This window comes from Lytechinus variegatus, chromosome 11 (assembly GCF_018143015.1).
Source record: "Lytechinus variegatus isolate NC3 chromosome 11, Lvar_3.0, whole genome shotgun sequence".
Lineage (NCBI taxonomy): Eukaryota > Metazoa > Echinodermata > Echinoidea > Temnopleuroida > Toxopneustidae > Lytechinus > Lytechinus variegatus.
The window spans coordinates 23,956,550-23,979,212 of NC_054750.1; the positions used below are offsets into that span (position 1 = coordinate 23,956,550).

The 22,663-nt window shown below is 35.7% G+C and overlaps 2 protein-coding genes and 1 long non-coding RNA gene across 3 annotated transcripts; all 3 read right to left on the reverse strand.

The window, feature by feature from the left end:
- Nucleotides 1–782: 782 nt before the first annotated feature.
- Nucleotides 783–7,545, reverse strand: LOC121424195. The gene is made up of 6 exons (XM_041619806.1): nt 7,454–7,545; nt 4,212–4,425; nt 3,803–3,860; nt 3,593–3,704; nt 2,358–2,591; nt 783–1,045 (listed from the first exon to the last, which is right to left on the reverse strand). Exons 2-6 carry the CDS (start codon nt 4,362–4,364, stop codon nt 817–819), a joined length of 786 nt encoding a protein of 261 aa, XP_041475740.1. The 5' UTR covers nt 4,365–4,425; nt 7,454–7,545; the 3' UTR covers nt 783–816.
- Nucleotides 7,544–11,878, reverse strand: LOC121424276. Its single transcript, XM_041619904.1, has 5 exons — nt 11,102–11,878; nt 9,946–10,204; nt 8,859–9,128; nt 7,916–8,018; nt 7,544–7,601 (listed from the first exon to the last, which is right to left on the reverse strand). Exons 1-5 carry the CDS (start codon nt 11,876–11,878, stop codon nt 7,544–7,546), a joined length of 1,467 nt encoding a protein of 488 aa, XP_041475838.1.
- Nucleotides 11,879–11,906: 28 nt separating this feature from the next.
- Nucleotides 11,907–20,849, reverse strand: LOC121423477. The gene is made up of 3 exons (XR_005971291.1): nt 20,765–20,849; nt 20,177–20,223; nt 11,907–12,222 (listed from the first exon to the last, which is right to left on the reverse strand). It is a non-coding gene; the product is annotated as an uncharacterized LOC121423477 (long non-coding RNA).
- Nucleotides 20,850–22,663: the final 1,814 nt, after the last annotated feature.

Consider the following 22,663-nt stretch of genomic DNA (forward strand, 5'->3'; position numbering starts at 1 on the left):
GGGATCCTTATAGTTCCTGAATAGATTCGAGTATAGGCTTATATTTGATTTATTCAAGCATCTGATTGATACAATAAACATCTTTGTGACTGTTTTTTTTTAATTGAAAATTTTACATAATTATACACATGTAGATTTAAAACATATATATTGATATATTGATGGAAAGATGAGTGGTGTCAGATCCTTCATAACTGAGTCTTGATTATAGCAAGCACTTGAAGTGCTTACAAATGTGCGTGTGTTGAAGCATATGTGTTTGGATATGTGCGGGTGCCCGCCGTGCATGGGGTTGAAGAGGTGGTGAGAGCTTAAAATTTTTGAAATAAAAATGTAAAAGGAAAAACACACATAATGAAAGAAAGAATGGAAGAAAGAAACGAAGATGGAAAGAAAGACAGCATAAAAGAAAAAAAAGACAGCATAAAAGACAAAAAAAGAAAAAAACTAATAAAAGAAAGAACAAAGGTACAAAGACAAAAGGAAAGAAATAATTTTTTTAAAAAAAGCAAAGAAAAGAGAAAATGTTTTAATAATGCATCAATCCCTGTCTGTTATTTCTATGTAAACATGTATGGCAGATCAGGATATCATACCGATGACAAGTATTTCAAGTATTAACATCAGCGATCTAGGATACAAGAGTGAGAGATGATATAACATAATACAAAATAATAAAAGAAAGACAATAGAATTAGAGAAAGAAAGAAAGAAAGAAAAAGGGAAGCATATTATCAATGTATCCATCACCGTCTATCATTTTTCAATGTATAGTACATTATATCATAACTATGATTGTGGTTATTCAATATTATTTTACTCCGTATTCTGTAGGTATGCTGATTTCACAGCATAATTCGATTCAAATGTAACCATTTCATATTCATCATCCTCATTGAGAACCTCAGGGTTTTCATAAATATCTTCTGCTTGTTGTTGTCCAGAAAGTTGGTTGTATCGGGTATAATCCTCTGTTGTTTGCTCACTCTGCTTTGTCTGCGATTCGTTGGCTGATAACGTAGGGACCACATCGGCGTCATCTGGTCTGAAACCGAACGAAAAAGACCCCAAAATAGAACTCTAATAAGATTGAAAAAAAAAATACCATGAAAATGGTAATAATTTTCTTACAATTGAATTTTGTGAAACCAAAACGTTATCATAAGAAATAGGTTGATTTTTGTATTTTGAAAATGAGTTAAATTAGAAAATTACAAATTACAAAATTAAAATACAATGTTCGGGACTTTTGGACTGTAATTGAGTCCCTGTCAGTAATTTCTTTGAATCCTTTCGGAAAATTAAAATATTTTGTCCTGAATTTCCGTTTATAAGTAGTTGACTTGCATTTTAATTGCATAAAATCTCATTTTAATAATCCACATTCGTATATTTCATTTCTTATTTGTCATTGATTCTGTAAGTATAAATTGCCTACATGCAAAATTGGACTTTTACCATTTCTCCGTGTTGAGAAACGGTGAATTTAGTGTTTCTTGGGTACAATGTGCCTTTAAAATTTGTATATTAACACTTTAAATGAGGTCCCATTCCCTGTATATAAAAAGGAGACACAGGCAAAACATAAGGCTTTTGGTTGCGGAATTCTGTACCAATTTCGTGTATTGCATACACTGTTAGAAAAAATAAAAGAAGTTCCTGCAGCAGAGTCTCGAGAACACCTGTAATCTTACCGAATTGCGTAATCTTACAGGAAATTGGTATTTGATGTATGGAATCTTACAAATTTCCTTGAATAAAACACCCTTTTCCCCTTTTTAAACAGACCTGTTCTGTTAAATTGCAGAAAAATTCTTGTTTTATGAATTTACAGAATGATTATTACGCAATTCGGTAAGATTACAGGTGCTCTCGAGACTCTGCTGCAGGAACTTCTTTTATTTTTTCTAACAGTGTATGCAATACACGAAATTGGTACAGAATTCCGCAACCAAAAGCCTTATGTTTTGCCTGTGTCTCCTTTTTATATACAGGGAATGGGACCTCATTTAAAGTGTTAATATACAAATGTTAAAGGCACACCGTTTGACTTTGATTTTTATTTTTTTTACATTATTTTATACATATAGGTTCAAAACGAAGTTCTTTGTAAAATAATGAAAGGGGTTATAGTTGGTTGGGGGTTGAAACACTTGGAAATAAAGAGAAAGATAAGAAGAAAAAATACACAGCATGTACGAAAGAAAGAAGAAAGAAAGAAAGACAAAGAAAGAAAAAAAACGAAAGATAGTAAGAAAAGAGGAAATGTATTATTAACGCATCCATCTCTTTCTGTTATTTCTATGTATAGCAGAAAGGATATCATATCTATGATTGTGATTGTTCAATATTCTTACTCCATATTATGTAGGTATGCTGATTTCACAGCATAGTTCGATTCAAATGTAACGTTCTGGTATTCATCATCCTCATGCAGAGCCTCGGTGTTTTCATATATATCTTCTGCTGCTGCTTGTTGTCCAGAAAATTGGTTGTATCGGGTATAATCCTCTGCAGTTTGCTCATTCGGCTTAGTCTGGGATTCATTGGCTGATGACGTAGGGGCCACATTGGCTTCATTAGATCTGTAACTGAATGAAAAATTAATGTATTTTGAAACAAAATACAGTTTATGAATTAAATCATATCATGCCTACAGTTACAAATTACAATAATACAAATACAAACTCTGGGAATTAAGGAATGATCAAGAGTTAAAGAAAGTTCCAATTCAAACAACATGAACAAGGGAGAATAACATAATCGAATTCCATTTTTATTCTGCACAAAGGGAATAGCACATTTTCGCTCAGTCATCATGGTCATGTAAGAATTATCATGGATCCTCAGGTTTATTTCCAATTCGTCTAATGCCAATTCGTCCAACTACCAACTCGTCTACTATCATTTGGTCTACCATCAGTTCATCCACTATTGGTCTAATTGCAAATTCGTCCACTCACTATTTCGTCTATTAACCAGTTGGTCCAATAGCCATTTAGTCCATATACCATTTGGCATTTGGTCTACTTGGACTAGGTGTTAGTTGTGCGAAATGAATGAAAATGAATTAAATATTAGAATAACTGGTTATGGGACGAAATGGTCATTGACGAAATGGTAATTAGACGAAGTGATGATTGGAATAAGTGGTTATTGGACCAAATGCTTGTTAGACGAAATGTTGATGGACTGAATGGCATTGGACTAAATGAAAGTAGACCATGTGGTGAGTGGACGAGTTGGCAGTAGCCGAATCGGCAATCTACCGATCCTAATAGATCCATGAGAATTTAAAGGACACGTATGATAAAGATGGCGGAGATTATACATCCACCATTATTGAGTAACCATTGCTAAAGAGTTTTGGCAGCTTCAAACTTTCCGCACTTGTGCCACATCACGGACGGGGATTGGACCAAAATCCGTGGCAGATTCAACAGGAGAAAAGGCAACCTTTTACGCCTATTTGAATCTACCTTAAAAAATTAATCAGTATTGTGCAAGAATGTTTCTTCCTTTTCTTTCCCAAACTTTTGTGTTCTTAAATGGGCACATAATTACGGACGTGATAGACACGTTGCTATATTACCTTTTACGTCTGTAGATGACGATTCCAATGATTATCACGATGAGAAGGATGCAAGAGACGGGTGTGACTATTGCACTATAATTCATTCCACTCTGGGCATCTTCTAAAGTGGCTAATGATGAAAAAAAAGATCACGACATTATTTTGTTATTAAGATGTAAAAGAAAAAAAATCACCCATATAGTAATTGTTAAAAACTAATTTACTCACATTTGAGATGTCTGAGCTGAATTGGTTTCATTGCGGGTCCATTGACGTAGTAGAATTTCTGTAATATAAAAGAGAGAGAAAATATTTTATTCATGTGATAAAGATTTTTAGGTTCTGGGGAGAAGAAAGGCAAAAGTGACGTCAAAACGTAACCAAGCACCCATCCACGCGCACAGTTCCTTTATCACATAAAGGCACGCACCCACAGATCACACTCGCACACAATCATCATAATCGTAAGAAAACGATGATGCCCGCGAAAAAGGATTACCCCTTTAATACACAATTATGAACTTACATACTTAAACTTCAAGGCCAATGGCAAATACTATACTTCTTTCAAAATTAAAAAAAATACATAAAACTTCAGCAGAGATGACTTCGAGGAGAAAAGAATGAGAATACTAACCCCGCCTTTGCCGGTTGGTGAGTAAACTCGAAGAAAGCATGTGTAATATCCACCTGGATTAAGCGGACCATTTGTAGCTCTGAGAATAGTACTATTCACAATATGTGCATCTCGTTTTGTTCTTTCATCATCTTCGCTTCGTCCATCCGCCATGTTGCATTCTGACTGTGTCTCTATCACCGATCCGATCGTGATGACGTTATCGATCGGGAGGCTGAACATAGTTAAAATTAATAGTACTAAAAATTACTTTGATGCCATCAACATTATTAAGTTTGAAGGTAGGATGTGCTGTCCGCCTTCTTTTTTGTTGGAATATTTAATAGTGCATCCCGATTATTTTTTTTCTTTTCTTTCATTTCTTTTTTTTTTCGAAATCTTGAAACACCGTCTATGGAAATTGTAAAAAAAAAATACGAGTGCCTAAAAAAGGCCCAAATATATAACTATGTCATGTAATCTCAATCAGTGATACGACGCGACAACGCTTTTGCGTTAAATAAGAAAGAAAAATACATACTGATTGTAATATTATACGTTTATTACCCAGTCATATTAGGTGGTTGAAAATCTTATTAGGATCACGATACAAAGATCTAGCCCATTTGGGTAAAAGGATGTGCGGGTTTTAACGATGTACAACATGGTCCATGTAGTGACCCACCATATTTTAGCTGTTTATTCTGCACAAAACTTTTTCGAAACAAGACTGTGTTTATACTTTGTTTCGAATTTCTTTTGATCTTGTTCGTTCTGACTACGTTTCTTCATTTACGTGTATGCAGACATTCTTCGTTTCTTGTTTCAAACATTTCTCGCACTGAAATGTATCATATACACCACACAGGGCGCCGGAAGCGGGAGGGGGGCAAAACGAGGTTTTGCCCCCCCCCCCCAACGTGCCCCCCTGAAAGTAGAAAAATGATAAATTATTTAAGGACAAAAGTAAACGATGAAGGCACTTTTCTGCCTAAAAATTGTCATTTCCATTGTCAAAAATGAAAAAAAAATTGCCCCTGACGGGGCAATTACATTATCATAGTAAGCCTCGCGTCTTTTGACGAACAGTTCCTCTGTGAAACATACCTTTGATAAGCCCCTTTTCCATCTTATTACAGTGTGATAACGTTTAACCTTTTTATGAATACATTTCAGACTAAAAACGAATGGCAAGCTAATGTTTTTTAATATCTAAACCTACAAATTATGAAAAAGATGGATATCTTCTTAGATAAATGATTTGATTTTATATATTTCGATCTAAAAAGTGAAAAAAAAATCAAGCACGTTTTGAAATAAAGAGATGGCTGTGTATTTATGCAAAGCGCGAGCGATTTTTTTATTTTTATACTATGACCTGAAAGTTTTTCTTTTTTTTCCAATTATTCCCCTCCCTTCATCATTCAACTTTCTTCCCGGTCCTATCTTTCTCCTTATTTTCTCCTCACCTTCCGCCGCTTCGCCCCCTTGATCTACCTATGATGACCCCTCCCACGGCAGGAATTTTGTGTAAAAATGGAATATAAAAGTCTCGTTAATAGAGTATTTAAAAACAAATTTTGGGGGATTAAACATAGTTAAAGTTCACTGTAAAGGATTAATCATAACTCATGAAAACTATTCTTTATACTGAGTACGCGAACAATGAAAATATTCTTATATTCCAAGTAAATTTGGAATAAAAGGAAAGTGAATTGGCTTTAACAACGGTATGATTTCACTGGGTATGGAACATTCTCGTCTAATCGTCTATGCACTAAATTTACTTATAAGTATCCAGAGGCGATTTTCTTTTTTCGTCATTTTTATCAATTATGAAATTGACAATGGCCATCGATGTCATCAATGTCATCACTCTTTGGCTGGCATATAGGGCTAGATAAGAGTTCGAGAATAGTTGAGCGGTATGCATTTTCTTTTCCTAACCAAGTTCTTAACAAAAAATATCTGTTTATAAATATTTCGAAATTCGAGGATACATGTGTATAATTTCGATTTTGAATTATGTATTTTTCCATAATAAAAGAGCGGGACATTTGATATTATGCCCCCCCCCTTCCAAAATGGTAGGGGAACGCGTCCCACTGTGATTTCCGCCCATGGCGATGGGGAGCTTTTGCATTTTCTAGAATAAAATTGAAGGGTTTCGTGCACACTTTTGGTGAATTTTGTGAATTTTGCCCTCTCGATCGGCGTCAAAAATATTGTGCCCCCTTCGGGATTTTGCCCACCCCCCCCCCCCAACTGAAAGTGTTCCGGCGCGCCTGGCACCACATCATAATCACATGCCAATACTTTATATTTCGCTGAACATTCTATAAACCAATCAGAGCTCATCCTCAATATTTAACCATTCAGTTTTAAGCAGCATAATTCTACGTCATTAATTAAATCAGCCAATGAACATCATTTTAGAACTTGGCCTTCACTTTGCTAGGTTCGCCCTTTTGAGATGATCGATTAATCAGACCCTTGCTCCAAAAGCACTAGAAGTTATTTTCATGCGTTTATGTAATGAGTAAGTTATTTTTTCTTCATATTAACTGGAATATTTTATCCACATCTTGAGATTTCTGCGACTTAATTTATCTCTACTAGCAATTGGATTTTACTTATTTACTTTTATTGTTTTCACAGTGGTTGTTTTTAATATCTGAACTTAACTTTCGCGGTTTTGCAGTTAGCAAAGAGTCGCGACTCATGGGTTTCTCCGAACTCTAGTGGTAGTCTATCGCCAGTTACCGTTCTCCATTATTCAGTGGGCTTAACCACTTTAAGCCAAGCACATCTACAATTGGTCTTCCCCTGCCTTACATTTTGAGGTTTGGGTACATTCCTTCGGCTGAGTATAAGATTACTCTATTTTCCTGTAACTTGCTATATTGCTCATGTAGCTTAAAAGCTATATTCTAAGTGAATAATAAACCAGCATAAGAGAAGTGAATAAGAAATATGTAATTATGTATTCAGGTTTTATCTCTCTGCACACACTCATACCTACACAAATATTTAAAGAGAAATGAGAGAGAAAAAAAACGATATTTTTTTTTATCAATTCGCCAATTGGACCATCTTCAAATGTTGAAATGATTTTTTTTCTTCAAATCTTGAGTCTCATAATCCCCCCCCCCCCATTTCTCGAAGCGCAAATATTCAGATTCTCTGATAATGAGAGCATACCTGTATCTCACTTTACAATCAATGACGTTTAAGAGACAATTTGCAAATATTCCTGTACTTACGATTTGAGCACTATCACTCTGAAGGGAGTTCCTATGTGGTTGTTGGTGATGTTGTAATCACTGACATCATTGTAAGCATCGTCATCGGAATCAATGTTTCCCCGACAGTGAAGAACTGTGCAGTTGGACAACGGTAAATTCATAGCAGCTGTGAATAAATTTGCCATAAAGAACAAAGGCAAAAAATCTAACAAATATGATGTCCACATCTACTTGTAAGTAAAAGACGATGTGATTAACGTTTCATGTTCGGTAACGTTGTTTTTTACGATATACTGGTTTAATGTAACTGAGTTCTCAAATTTCCTCATGATATTTCCATTTTACGTCGTTTTTAGGATGCCACATTCAACTGGGCTTGTTTGATTGGAATCTCCTAGTCTTTAAAATGCCTATGCATGATTAACAAATAACATCATGTGACCATTGCAAACAATTTGGAAAATTCTGAATGAATCCTACCTGATCTGTCCAGTTGATGTTGTATATGATGGCACGTTGACTTGAAAGCTGTAGCGGTCAATTCCACCAACAGCCTCGTATAGAACAGAAGGTCTATCAGGAACTGCAACGAGAAATCGTCATTTCAATTGTAAACGTGTAAGTAAATATAGAATCAGTGAATGGGGACATAATTATTTATATGACATAAAAATAAACCAATTTTGCAGTGGTGTAAAAATGCACACATTTATAATGAATATAAGAAAGTACATGTACAACAGCTTTTGCAACGCTTTTTTATTATTCAATTACGCATGCAAGACACCCGAGACGTAGGTTGGCACCACTTTATTGTTGCATTTGTCTTTTAGAAATCACTGACTCAACAAATTTTGCATCCCTTTTCCAGCTGTTATGGTAATCATTACTCATTTGATGTTAATTGTGGAAATTCAACATTTTCAAATGCAGTGGTACTCCAAACAACTACAGATCAGGCTTCAATTGACCATCGAATTACACAAAAACGCCACATCGGGACATGACCAGGAGCCACTTGAATCAACAGCCAAGCCAGATTTAAAAACAACTTTAAAAATCCTCAGAGTTAAATTTTACTATTATTTTTTTTCTTTCATTTCATTTTATTTTTTTCAACACGGTAAACGAAGTTCAGCCAATGGCTGTTCTTCTGAACGGCCGTGCATACATATTAAAATCACATTATATGTATATAAGATACATAATAAATATACAATTAAAATATCAATGTTAAAAAGAAAAAACAAACAAACAGAACAAACATGTTAGCACAAACATTTCTTAGCATAATATAATGTAGTACTAAAATACGTGTATAGACATGGCTGCGGGAAGCGGGTGTGCTTTTTTTTTCTTGTCAAATTGACATCAGCACCCCCATCCAAAAAAATCGTTCCCAGGGCCCTGTGTATAGACATACCAGCGTTGAGAGTGGTCTCGGGTGGAAAGTCAATCCAGTCATGGATTCCGAAGTTGTTGGAGCAGTTGATCCTGATGGAGTACTTGGTTCCTGGAAGAAGTCCTGAAAGGCTTACAGGTGGCTCGGTGTTGATAAGGACAGATCGGGCTATGGCGTCTCCTGTAATAAATGCAGTGCACCTATCAAAGAGACCAACCCCATCCTCTGTTATCACCCAGGATACGACGAGTTCAGTGGCCTCTACGGTGACGATATGAGGTTTGATCAAAACTGCAGAAGGATCAAACACATTGGGACCAGAATTTTAATAAAGCAAGATGCCAATTGCATCTTATGCTATCTGGGACCAGTTTCATATAACTTGTCAAAATGACAAATTTGCAATACCAGGTAAAATGCTTCAACCTGATTGGTTGATAGTAAATTTGTTATGCAATCAATTCCAGCAAGCCAGGCAATGTTGAAATGATCACCTAAGAGTAGGTGTTAGCATTTTACTTAGCAATCAATTCGACATACACTTTACAATCTTTGTGTGTGATCTTCCCCCGTTGTAGATTCGTCGTTCTTTGACCACGAGGATGTTTTATCCAGGGCGATAAGTCGACGTTTGGCCAATCTTGTTTCGACCAAACTTGCTACTACTGAAAAAGAAATTCTGTGAGAATATAAAACGTAAAATCTAATTTTGTGATGTATTATTACATATTGTATCATTAAAAAAATAATATTTGAACAATATCCGCCTATATTCTTCTTTAGTTTTTTTATCTTTCACCCCCTTCCCCCTGGATGCGGAATATTTTTAGTCAATCGAATTGTCTACCCAAATCGGAAAGATGAAGCAGACTGAAGAAGGGCAAAATAGTCCGATAAAAGACCTTACGGATTTTCAAAATTAATTTCTACTCCTTTTCCGGTCTCCTTCAGACAATTCCTCACCCTGATTTGCGTTCATTTAAACAATGAGTGTATAACTGTATATATCTCTGGATAGAATATTGATAATTTCATCTTACATTCCTCAAATTGAGCGAAAAAAAAATATTCATTATAAAAGGTGATATAAGATGTCGCATTTCCATACCTAGAAAGTGACCTGTTTTCGTAGCACTATCTGATTCAGAATTCAATGTTCTATCGTTTGATCCTGCTCGGTAAACGAAAGATTCACCATCACCATTGGCGTATACGACTGCACGAAACCTGGGGTAGATTGTATGTCCGTCGTCCGTGATGACACGGTCGCTTTCTACGGAATATCTACCATGGGTAACAACCGACCATCTAGAACATATTTCAGTTCCGTTTAGTATCTTAAGAGAATATGCCTCTATCCACTCTATCTGGAACAATTATCAATAATAATGATCATTATAATGAAAACGATATTATTGATAATAGTAATGATAATGATGATAATAATAACAATAATAATATTAATAGTGATAATAATAAAAATTATGTTTTCATTGTTAGAGTTTGAACATGTATTGTACGTTTGATCCATCACGCTCTGAAGAACCTTGAGCATTTAATCAATTTAATAAGTCTACACAAATCTTACTATTTTTAGTAATTGCAATAAGGACAATAGTAATAATGATGATAATATTGGCAACAATAATAACAATGGATTGTTTTTCATGATATATCAAAAAGTTTTCACTCGTTTGTTTAATCATTGTACTAATCTTCAATGCTATAATTTGTGAAATATTTATTTCTGGTTTCCCATTTTGAGCCATCCAATAATAAATATTATATTTGAATAGTTAATTCAGTGAAAAACAGATTATTAAATTCAGGAATAATCATATTTTACTTCATACCTGATCGAAATATTGTATACATTAAGAAATAAAATGAAAGTTTACTCATAACTACTTTGTATTTTACAATCACCTTGCCAATTAGATCATAGTTACGGCACCCAATTTACGGTGTAAAGCTATAGGGTTAGACCGAAGCCGAATTCTTCCGAATAAATTCAGACCGATTCTGCCGGAATTTGGCCTTATTCGGTTTAGATTCGGTGATTTAAGAATCTCTTCGTTTCTGATTCCGGAAGCTCCCCGAATAGTGTACGTATGACTGCTAATTATGTGAACGTGGAAATTAAAAATATCAAAGACACATCAAAGAAGTATACTGGTGTACAATATTAGGAATATAGACCTACTTTTGGCGTTTGTCATCCATTACGTTCTACGTGATACAAATCAATTGATTTTAAAACTTACTGACAATGGTTGATAGTTTTGGAAAACCGAAATGTTCTTCAAGTATTTACACTCGGAGGTGATTTCAAGATAGATGGTATCAATGTTCGTCAACGTTGACAATCTGCTAGCTTCTTGTACAGGAAAGACTGTGCTTTTTACATATTGTTCGATCGGAATGACTCGAATCATTGAAGGGTCAGAATTAGTCATGCTGTCTGAGGTTTTCCCTTTGACATACTGAAAGATGGAAATGGGCTTGTCTGCAGATACGAAGGTCATGTTTTGGGATGAAATATCAACTGTTATATAATCACCCATGTTCATTTCCACAGCAGTTCCGTTGTGGAAGCGTACCGTTGTTCTATCCCGACCAGCTACTATCTGAAATAGATATCCAGACCGTCTCATTGGGAATGGGCTTAGCACATAGAGTATTCCCCATGCTTCTAATGGTGCTAATTGTTCTGACAGATGGTCACAATACTTGATGTCTTCGGGAACATTGACACAATCAGCGCCAACTGTTACTGTAACAGAGGTGTTCGCGACGACACGAGAACCCGTTATATTTGTATATTTCGGACGAAGCTGTAAGGATTCGAATGGACGAAGAATGTATATCAAAATGTCGCCGTTGTAATACATGGCATTCTGAAACTGTACAGTAGAGTTCAGGAAGATTTCAACCCTTGCTATCTTATCTAAAGCAGATACTGTGACCGTTCCCCGAGGAATTCGATCGCTTCTCGTTTTTGCAAACAGTGCTAAGAAGTATTCCTTACCCAAATACTTCATGGGTACTACAGAAAACATATCTGACGTACCACTTGCAAGGTTATATGAAATAACTTTTATATCTTGATCAGATGTTAAAACAACTGTAGAGTCGAGGACATCGGTTGTTGTTTGTTCGATCAGAGAGTATGGTAGAGGATAGTTGTATGAACCAGATCTTGGTGACAAGGCAATATGGTCTTCAAATAACTTTCTGGGGAAAAGTACATTGATATTAGTTTCGTTATCTTCCAAAGCCTGGATAACAACACCAATATCTATACTTTTATCTTGTTTGTTGGGCATCGGAGCAAAGATGAACTGTCTATTACCCTTTGCAGGTAGAGTGCAGAAAGCCAACATACCTGTGAAACAATATAAAAGATAATAATAAGTAAGTGTTTGGTACCGCAAAATCGGAAACATGATAAAATAGCCTAAAAACGGACATACTAAAGCTTTTCGACATGCACTCCGCATGAATGACTAGGGCACGAGAGCGAAACAATAATTAGTCAACTATTTAATGTTTGCAGATGACATTGTAATGGTATCAAAATTAAGGAGTGAAATGCAGACATTTGCCACTTTTCGCAAAACCTCAGGGACGGAAGCGTTAGGGTCCCCTAACACAAAAGTCAACGATTAATCATACACTTGATTTATAAGATTGATTGTACATTATAGTCAATAGAATCAAACGAAGAAAACTGCTTTACAATCATTGCTAAGCTTTGCGTTAAAGGCCCTTATAGATCTTTTTTTCGTGTGCAAAACTCTTTCATGCGACACTGGCACCATACATGCATGTACATTACGACTGATGGTCATCATCGTATGCCCCCTGAGCCGGCGGCGAGCCTCTACTATGACAGCTGGCTGGAGATATTCGAAATGCAGGGCCCACAATAGATTATGACATGGATAGGAAAGTGGTTATTCAAACAAATCGAGGGCATATTGAGTGAGGAAAAACATACTGAATTAAGGCTTAGATATAGATCATTACCGTCCATTGAATCGATATCGCATTTTATGTGAATTATTGGTGGATCACTGGCAATTGATTCCATGGTAAGATCACCTCTTCAGTCGAAACCTTTTCGCATGCGTTGATATGTACACAGCATATGCAAAACTTGCAGGGTTTTTTCTTTTGTTTACTCCATTTACACAAACGAAATGCCCCTAGCACACAGTGTAATGGGCATTATGTTTTACTTTCCCCAGAAATGGGGGATTAGATTCAAATTCCCGGGGGGGGACCACTTTCATTGATGAGTCGATACCAGGCACGACCATGGGGTTTCGAAAAGCACCCTAAACAAGGGAAGCAATTCTTTCCAGATTATGAAAAAATGTATCTCTTAACAAGTATTTGGCTTGTTAAACCCTACAAGTATTGGAAATATATCCCCCTTTTCAGTATTTTAAACATCGTTTTTGACACCCATAACGTTACATAGGCCTATACGTAACGTACTTGCTCTCTGTGTCCTTTTTTACGCGTGGTCGCGCCTGGTTTCCACTCATCAATGGAAGTCCCCCCCCCCCCAGGCGGCCTCTCGAGCTCTGGGGAAAAACCAAATGTGGCCCTGGAAAGTCGTCCTACATCGGTTATATCGCTGTTACCAAAGTAGCAACCAGAATTTTGGACACGAAACGCGTATTGAATGTTTCCGTTGCAGATGCGAAACGAAAAAAAATCTCATGTCACAGAATTTGCATTGCAGGACAGAGTTTTACGGCCATGACGACGGGCCCAAAAAGTCTTTTCCAAAATCAACTACCGTCGCAAATAAGCGCTCGCGTTCACCAACGAAAGGTCGGCAATGTTAGATAGACTTGGCATTTACGGTGATAAATGGCTGTCGAATGTCGAACATGAATGGAACAATTTTTAAAGATCAGGCTTTCGAGGTAAAATGGACAAAGCATTGAAGTTGTTGCATGGCTTTCGAGGTAAAATGGACAAAGCATTAAAGTTGTTAAACATGCAACATATTTAGGTTTGGTTTTCAATAACTGGGGTTCATTTAATACACAAGGGTTAATCTGGCAGATGAAGTCAAAAGAGTATTATTCAAATTATTTTAATCCTTCGGTTACAATCTTCCAAATATAAAAACCGAATCACGAATATTTGACTCTTTAATAAAGTCAATATAGTCGTATATGGTTCGGAGGTATGGCGCTTTAACCGTAAACTTTGAAAAGTTAGCGGAGCTTGTATAAATTGTACTTCAAAGTTGTATTTGAGAAATAAATTCAGAGTTTCCAATTTCAATGGTTGAGAAATGTCTAAGGAATTTCCATAAGGAACAGCCACTTAGCAATACTTGCTGAAGTTGGAATGTTTCCATTGATAACACAAATTAGCGGAAACTTGGGAAAATATTATGCCCGAATGACATGAATGAGAATTATAGATGAAGATTCTTTGCTACATCACTCCTTTGAAGAAAACAAAAAGATAATTGAGAATAATTGCGAATGCTGGCTAGGAAATCCGCAAACCGTCTTAAGGGATTTAACATATATTTGGATGTGAATACGGATTGTTTAGAACTAGGTGATATAGTCGATAGTGATAGAGAGAAGAAGAAAATATATTTTCCATCGTCAGTTCTTATTGGATTTACGTAATGATCGAGCAAAAGATAAATTGAGAACTCATAAACTTTTTAAACAGAATATACAAATCGAGAAATATCCAACTGTTAATAAGAAAATACGGGAAAAATCTGTCGATTTAGAATAAGTTCCAATAATTTACCCATTGACACTGGAAGACATAGACGCCCAGATAGAATACCCTCATATTTAAGAATGTGCAATATTTGTAATTCAGGAAGAGTTGGGGTTGAGTATCACACGATAATAGAATGTAATGTACACACAGCTGAAAGGATGGTATATTGGTAACCCGACACATGCTCCGGCGACGATTGTTCCGGTGACAAATGCTCCCAAAAATGCGACATTTGCTCCGCGACATTGGCTCCTCGACATTTGCTCCGCCGACATTTGCTCCGCCGACATTTGCTCCGCAGACATTTGCTCCGCCGACAGTTGCTCCGCCGACAATTGCTCCGCCGACAGTTACTCCGCCGACAGTTGTTCCACCGACAACTGCTCCGCATTCAGCGACAAATGCTACCCGAACGACACATGCTCCGGCGACAATTGCTCCGCCTATATTTGCTCTGCATGTAGGGACAAATGCTCCGCTGATAATACCTCCGCCGAAAATGCCATCCACCGAAAAATTATTTTTTTTTGGTAAAACTAACAACGCTTCTTCTCCAAAGCTGTATGGTCATTATCATTATTCTATATGTTTTTAACAATCCTAATTGAATTGCTCAACAGAAAGAAATAGTTTGGCTCAAATTAAATTTCCCATCAGCGCTTTTATCTCGATTATATCTCCCTTTCTTTCCTTGAAAACCACCTTCTCCCCCGTCCCTCTCCCCTCCTGTTTTATTTTTTTCTCTCTCTCTGCATTCCTAGTAACTTCTGTTTCTATTCCTATTACAACCTCTCCCTTCTTCTCCTATCTCTTTCTTCTCGCTGTAATGCTATTTTGGTCTGTCTTTTACTGTTTATTATTCTAACTTTTTCCTACCCCCTCTAATGGAATTGAAAACTAATGAAGTTTTACAATCTTGTTAGAAAGGTGTTTCCTGTCACTTTTACTCCATTTTCTTTTATTATTTTTCCCTTCAATTACGTGCAGTGTGAAAATAACTCTCCTCTTAAAGGACATGTTCACCACAAGAAAAAGTTGATTTGAATAAAAAGAGAAAAATCAAACAAGCGTAACACTGAAAATTTCATCGAAATGGGATGTAAAATAAAAAATGTTATGATATTTTTAGATTTCGCTTAATTTCACAAAATAGTTATATGTACATCCTGGTCGGTATGCAAACGATAGAACTGATGACATCACTCACTCACTATTTCTTTTGTATTTTATTTTAAGAAATATACAATATCCAAATTTTCTCCTCATTTTCCTGTGAAAAATGTTTTATTTCTCCCTGAACATGTGGAATTATCATTGTTTAACATTTCTTTTAAGGGGTAGTCCTAATAGTCACATCTTAGCTTTATTCTTATAAATGAACATAGATATATGATATCATAATTCTTATTTGAATAATGCAATCGCGAGCGCGAACATTTTGTTTTACTTTATGTGTTTTGTCCTAAAATTTGAACATACTGGACAATGTAATCATGAAAAGATATGTATGCAACTGGATAAATCTACGAATGCGAAGCGTGAGCAGAAATTGTTAATACACGCTTTGAACTGATCAGAAAGGTACTATTAAGGTTTGACTGCAGTTAGCCTTGAAGTAGTTACATATTTTAACAATCAAATAATGCGAGCGCGGAGCGCGTGCTGATTTTTTTTTTGGACATTTCTAAAAAATTGAAATTCTTAGCACTTTTGTGATTTCAACAGGATAGGTATTCAACTAAACAACTGATGCCAGCGCGAAGCGCGAACAGAAAATTTCGATATTGAGACATAAAACGAGATACTCTATTCACGTTTTGTAAATTATGTAAAGGATGAGTAATTGGGGATCTTCCTAACACTAATAATTCGAGCGCAAAGCGCGAGCAAATTTTTTTTTTTTATATACGTTTGAACTGCTTGCAGTTAGCCATGAAGACTCTATATATTTCAGCGATCAAATAATGCGAGTGCGAAGCGCGAGATGAACATTTTTACCTTTCTACATAGAGAATGAAAAAATTCAATCAATTTCTTTAATCGTGAATAGGATAGCTATATAACTTAACGATTGATGCAAGCGCGAGCGACAAAATTCGAAATTTAGTCCTCAGAACGGGACACTCTATTCATGTTTTGTAAATCATAAATAGGGTGAGTAATAGGGGATCTTCCTATATTAATAATGCAAGAACGGAGCACGAGCAGAAAATTATTGATATTGTAATCTGAAACTGGATAATGATTTAAATAGAGAACAAGTTGCGTATCTGATGAAACATGCTCGCGTGTGTTTTTTATATATAGACCTAGAAACTACGCATTCTAAATATTTCTTTTATCATAAAAATCAATAAAAAAAAGGGTGTATTTCAGCTCTAGTTTAAGCAATTTGTAGGAAAATTGTGAGGTGAATATGTATCATACTTAAAAAACAGCTAATATTTTTCATATTATTACTTAAGGTTTTGACATGAGACCGGGAAATGATTAGGACAAGTCATCACATGATCTTCCTATTCCTCTTGCTAAGTGCGAGATGAAACAAAAGGGACAATTTAATCACAAAAATTATTTATCTTATTTATTAAGCTAATATGCCCAAGTAGGACATGAAATCATGGCCTGAAAACTGGACATTTCAAGAACTTTGGTAATTATGAATAAGATGCATGAGTAAATACATTTTAACAATTAATGCAAGCGCGAATCGAAAGTTCGATTTCCGCGGCGAAATATCTTTTGCATATTGACTTCCAAACTAGATATTTAAGCTCCATATTGAACAAGATATGTAAATCAACTAACAGGCAATGCGAGCACGTGAAATATGAAAGATTCTTTTTATTTTCCAAGTATTTCACTTGTCTTCCTCTTTTTTTCTCTCTTTTCCCTGTTCCCCCTTTTTTTTGCTCCGCCAATCGGGGGACCCGGGCCCTCGCCCCCCCCCTGGATCCGCCTATGATATCAAGTGGCACAAGAACTTAAATGGTAAAACAAAACAATACAAAAAAGTATGTAACGCAAAAAATGAGGCTCGGTAGAGCAATCGTGAGCAGGGCAATTGTTATTTGAGAAGCATTTGTCGCAGGTATTTTATTTAGGTCTTAAGTGACATGCCGATAAACTGTAGATGGAGCAATTGTGGACGGAGCAATTATTGGCGGAGCATTTGCCCCTACATGCGGAGCAAATGTCGGTGGAGCAACTGTCCCTACATGCGGACCAAATATTGGCGGAGCAATAGTCGCCGGAGCATGTGTCGTTCGGGTAGCATTTGTCGCCGGAGCATTTGTCGCTAAATGTGGAGCAATTGTCGGTGGAGCAAATGTCGGCGGAGTAACTGTCGGCGGAGCAAATGCCGGCGGAGCAAATGTCGGCGGAGCAAATGTCGAGGAGCAAATGTCGCGGAGCAAATGTCGCATTTTGGGGAGCATTTGTCATCGGAGCAATCGTCGCCGGAGCATGTGTCATGGATTCGGTATATTATTACAAAATAAATGAAATGTATCAACAGTTTAAAAACCTTAGCGATGAAGACAAATTTATATTCCTCATGAAACTTGATAATGAAAATATAATCGATAATTTCTCTAAGTTCATCAAAGCGATTATAAATAAAAAGAGGCGAGTTTTAACATCAACTACATTTTTCTTTTTTCATTCAAGCTATCTAAAATCCAAAGTACATCAAAGATTATATCTTTAATTAGTTACTTCCTGATCTATATTCCATAAAAAAAAGATAACTTATGTATCATGTTTCATTTTATTACATTACGCTATGCCTTCTTTATGTTAGATTTCAATTAGTCATTTCCCTTTGTATGTAGATGAATTTCTTCATAACAATTGGAAATCTATGGAGTTTTTTTTATGTATTAATGATTTATACTATGTACAGTTATGAGTATCTTTATTAATGTTATCATTGTATATATTGTAAAACAAAACGTTCATGCCAAATGAATGTTTGTTAATAAATTCAAATTCAATATAAAACCAAAAGAGACATCTCAAAATGATAATAATACCTCTTTATAACCATTAGGACCATTTTTCATCTTATCTATGTTTGGCCAGCCTACTCACAATGCATCGTCCATTGAGAAAAATACGATTTTGTAGTATTCGAATAGTTCTTTCTGAGTTTTCACACACACATTTGACATTTAGCCATTCGGTGAACAAAATTGATTTTACCAAATGTTATACAACAGTTGTAAAATTAGGGTAACGGATACGACATATGGAAGAAATTCAATGTCATGTAGTACGCCCACAAGGCCACAACAAATACATTTTCTCTACAATTTGTACGATTACTTGTGCATGTACCTGAACGATAAACATTCACAATTGTACAGTTCGGATAAGTTAAGTGTGATTCTTTGATACTGTCTGGGATGTTAAGACGGTCACGTTGAATTGCCCGTATCAGATATATTCTCTACTTTTTTCAGGAGAAGTTTATATAAATAAATGTATTATATATATATATATATATATATATATATATATATATATATATATATATACATATTATAACATGTAGTTATTGTTGGTCAACCGTGCTATGCTTTTGATATAGTTACGTTGGTATGTTGCGAAGAACAATAGAATGTCCATCATTGACGTCGCTGTGCAAAGCAGATTTTCTTTGTTTTAAACATCATTCACATCATATCTAGAAAAATGTTGTTGGTCACGAGATATTTTTTTACCTCGTCACTAATATAAGATTTAAAAAATATATAATATTATATGTTTATTCATCAGCGAAAGCCAACGCAAGAAACATTTAGATTTAGCTTTAAGAAAAGTAATAAATTCATCATTAGTTTGAAAACGTGCATGTTCAAAATAGAAACCTTGATTAGACAATGACAAGACCAATATATAGTTTTGAGACGGTAAAATCCGTAGATATTCAGTACAATTAAAAATAGGGCAACATACTGTGTTGGGTAATGTGTGTTGGTAAACAATTGCCCAGAATACAAACACACACATATACATGTGTGTGTGTGTGTGCGTGTGTGTATTCTGGGCAATTATTTACCTATTGAGCAAATTTATTACCCGATTTTGAGTTTTCAATTCCCAATTTGGGAAGATTTTAACCAATAGCTGTCATGGTTGTGTGGAGAGTATGTTGCCCAGGGCTAGTTAAAATATGAGGATTTTTTGCTCAACTATTTTCAGAGTATATTTTGGCCCATTATCTGTAAACAAGGTATGTGCATCGATCCAGCGAAAATATTTGCACCTCTTTGAGATTTTACTGTGTTGGGTAATGTGTGTTGGTAAATAATTGCCCAGAATACAAACACACATATACATGTGTGTGTATTCTGGGCAATTATTTACCAATTGAGCAAATTTTATAACCCAATTTTGAGTTTTCAATTCCCAATTTGGGAAGATTTTAACCAATAGTTGTCATGGTTGTGTGGAGAGTATGTTGCCCAGGGCTAGTTAAAAGATGAGCATTTTTTTGCTCAACTATTTTCAGAGTATATTTTGGCCCATTATCTGTAATCATTTCATTCCCAATATCATCTTACCTAAAGAAACCAATATGAGAGAGTACGAACGAATCCGGAATGCCATTCTGTTAACAGAAATATAAATTACAAAATGATGAGAATCATATCGGATTCATAAAATTTAGGGAGTGGTCCTTTCAAGGTGGTTTCAGACACGTCGTCATAAACTGACACATGAGATTCTTAAACATTTACAATATCTTATTTTCAGTTCTATAATAAACAATCTTTCATGCTAATTGTAATGATGAAACCCGTCTCTATTAAGAGGAGGAAGAAGGAAAAAAAAGAAAAAAAAGAAAAGGGAGAGAGAAAAGAAGAAAATGAAGACGAAGAAGAAGAAGTAGAAGAAGAAGGAGGAGGAGAAGGAGGAGGAGAAAAGACGAAGAGGAAGGTGTGACAGTTGCTAAATTCTAGTTAAAAAACAAAAGTACAACACGAACAATTTACCAATCTTCTACTCATTATTTAGACGAACAAGAATAAGAGAAAGGGCAAAAAGAGAGCAAATCAGTGACGGTATCGACGACGATGACGAAGAAGAATAAAAGACGAAAAAATATCAATGTTCGAACTTTAATATACGGAATGGAAGCAGACACATACCTGCCACAAAGAAATCGAATGAGGATGTAGAACTCTCGAAGTTGGAGAAGATTTAAAATCAACAGTCCTTGAGCCTAGACCATCCGCAAATGGCTCTCAAACTTAAGTACACTCAAATATAGTATTTTTTTTAAATTGGCATTTGATAAGTCACGCCCATAATTCTTGAAATTGCACACGGCCTGCCATGCTGCTTAGGATTTCATGTACCTACAGATTACGATGCACTCTGTGAATGGATTATGGATACTTTAACTTTAACCTATATAAAAAAAAGTCACTGAAAGCAACAAAATGTGAATATGGAGCATAAGCCGTGTAAAAGAACGTCTTTTCGTCAAAGATAAGATGCAAAATGGACACCGGAAGAATGATTCATGGTATTAACCTATATTATGTAAGATATCGTTTTCTATTAATTTCAACGAATAAATTTTTTTGATTAAAATACTCGTCCATGGGCTCCGGGGGACATGCCCCCTCCCCCCCCCCTTCGAATATTGAATTTTATGTCAAGCATGTATATCAAGATTCTGTTCTACATTGATTCTCTGGTGGTCATTTTGTTGTTCAGTATGAATTGTATAAAAATGTCATGGTTTGATTTGGAAAAGAGACATATTATGTATGGTTCGAATTTGCTTTATAACATTGACTTATATGCATAATGTTTGTTAATGTTTATTGAAACAGTGCACCACGTGTGTACCTCCACTTGCCATAGGCCCTATATAGACTTACTGTCCTATTTGGTAATGCCATGCATGGTCACACCAAAAATTTCCCGAATAAATTAGAAACGACCCTGCCCGAATATGGCCAGTTCGGATGAATTCGGTGAATTTTTAACCAATTCGTCTGTGATTGGGGAACTCCCGAATCAGAGACGAATAGGTCTGGAATCAGAAAAGAATTTACTCGAATCATTTTAGGCTATTCCCGATCAAAGCCAAATGCAAACCCAAATAGTCATGATAGTATCAAGATAAAGATAAAATTGGCCAGAATCGAGCCGAATGTTGCCCAGGTGCTTAGGTTACGACCCAAATGTCGGCCCAAATCGGAAAGAATATAACAGAATGCGCCAGGTACTACTCCACCAAATCTCCCTCAAAAGAGGATTTAGGAAATTCAAATAGTGCCTCCTCTCGTACAAACCATGTTACATTATACATTGAAACTATACTGACGGGGAAAATACATTCAGCCACTTAAAAACCACTCTGATACCAAGTGTTCACATCTATGCTCTTGACACCACCTGTAATTGAGGGGGGGGGGGGAATATTTAACTTATAATATTACATTCACCTATGACGAGAATATATCATCAGTGTTTCTTTTTGGGCCCAGAAAGCAAATTTGATTGTTATCAAATTGCTCAAATTTCATGATGCAATAGCGGTTTTAAGAACAATATTGTTAGTTATTTCAGTATCATATATTTGTAATTTGCCTGAAATGCTGTTTAGTTTTGGCTATAATTACAACTGCAATCAGGAAGTGCATACGTACCTGCGATAACTTAATCTGTCATGGGATCTATAGGTAATAATAGTGGATGATTGTTGAGACAAACATTTTTCATTAAATGAACACACTTAAAGTTAATCAAGGAAATGACATTGACATTCAATATAGGTTTTAACCATCAAGGTCTGAAAGTGACCATAAATAGAGATTAGAGCCTTTAGGTTCCTCTTAGATAAATTAAGAAATATTCTTTACACGAATAGAGGATTGTCCTGAAAAAAAATGATACCCAAAAGCAGTTCAAGAGTCACTCGGCTCACTAAACTTGGGAACAAATTATTCCTTACTATGTCCGTATCCTCATATTTTCAAATACACATAGGTGGATCCGGAGACTTAAAATATAAAATAAAAGAAAATTGACAA

Coding starts and splice junctions, on each gene's coding strand:
- LOC121424195 (XM_041619806.1), bottom strand. CDS start 4,364: ATGGCGGATGGACGAAGCGAAGATGATGAAAGAACAAAACGAGATGCA. Junction 3,861..4,211: donor CACCAACCGGCAAAGGCGGG/GTTAGTATTCTC, acceptor TTTATATTACAG/AAATTCTACTACGTCAATGG. Junction 3,705..3,802: donor TCAGCTCAGACATCTCAAAT/GTGAGTAAATTA, acceptor TTTCATCATTAG/CCACTTTAGAAGATGCCCAG.
- LOC121424276 (XM_041619904.1), bottom strand. CDS start 11,878: ATGAAGTATTTGGGTAAGGAATACTTCTTAGCACTGTTTGCAAAAACG. Junction 9,129..9,945: donor GAAAACAGGTCACTTTCTAG/GTATGGAAATGC, acceptor ATCCTTCTGCAG/TTTTGATCAAACCTCATATC. Junction 8,019..8,858: donor CGAGACCACTCTCAACGCTG/GTATGTCTATAC, acceptor TTCTCGTTGCAG/TTCCTGATAGACCTTCTGTT.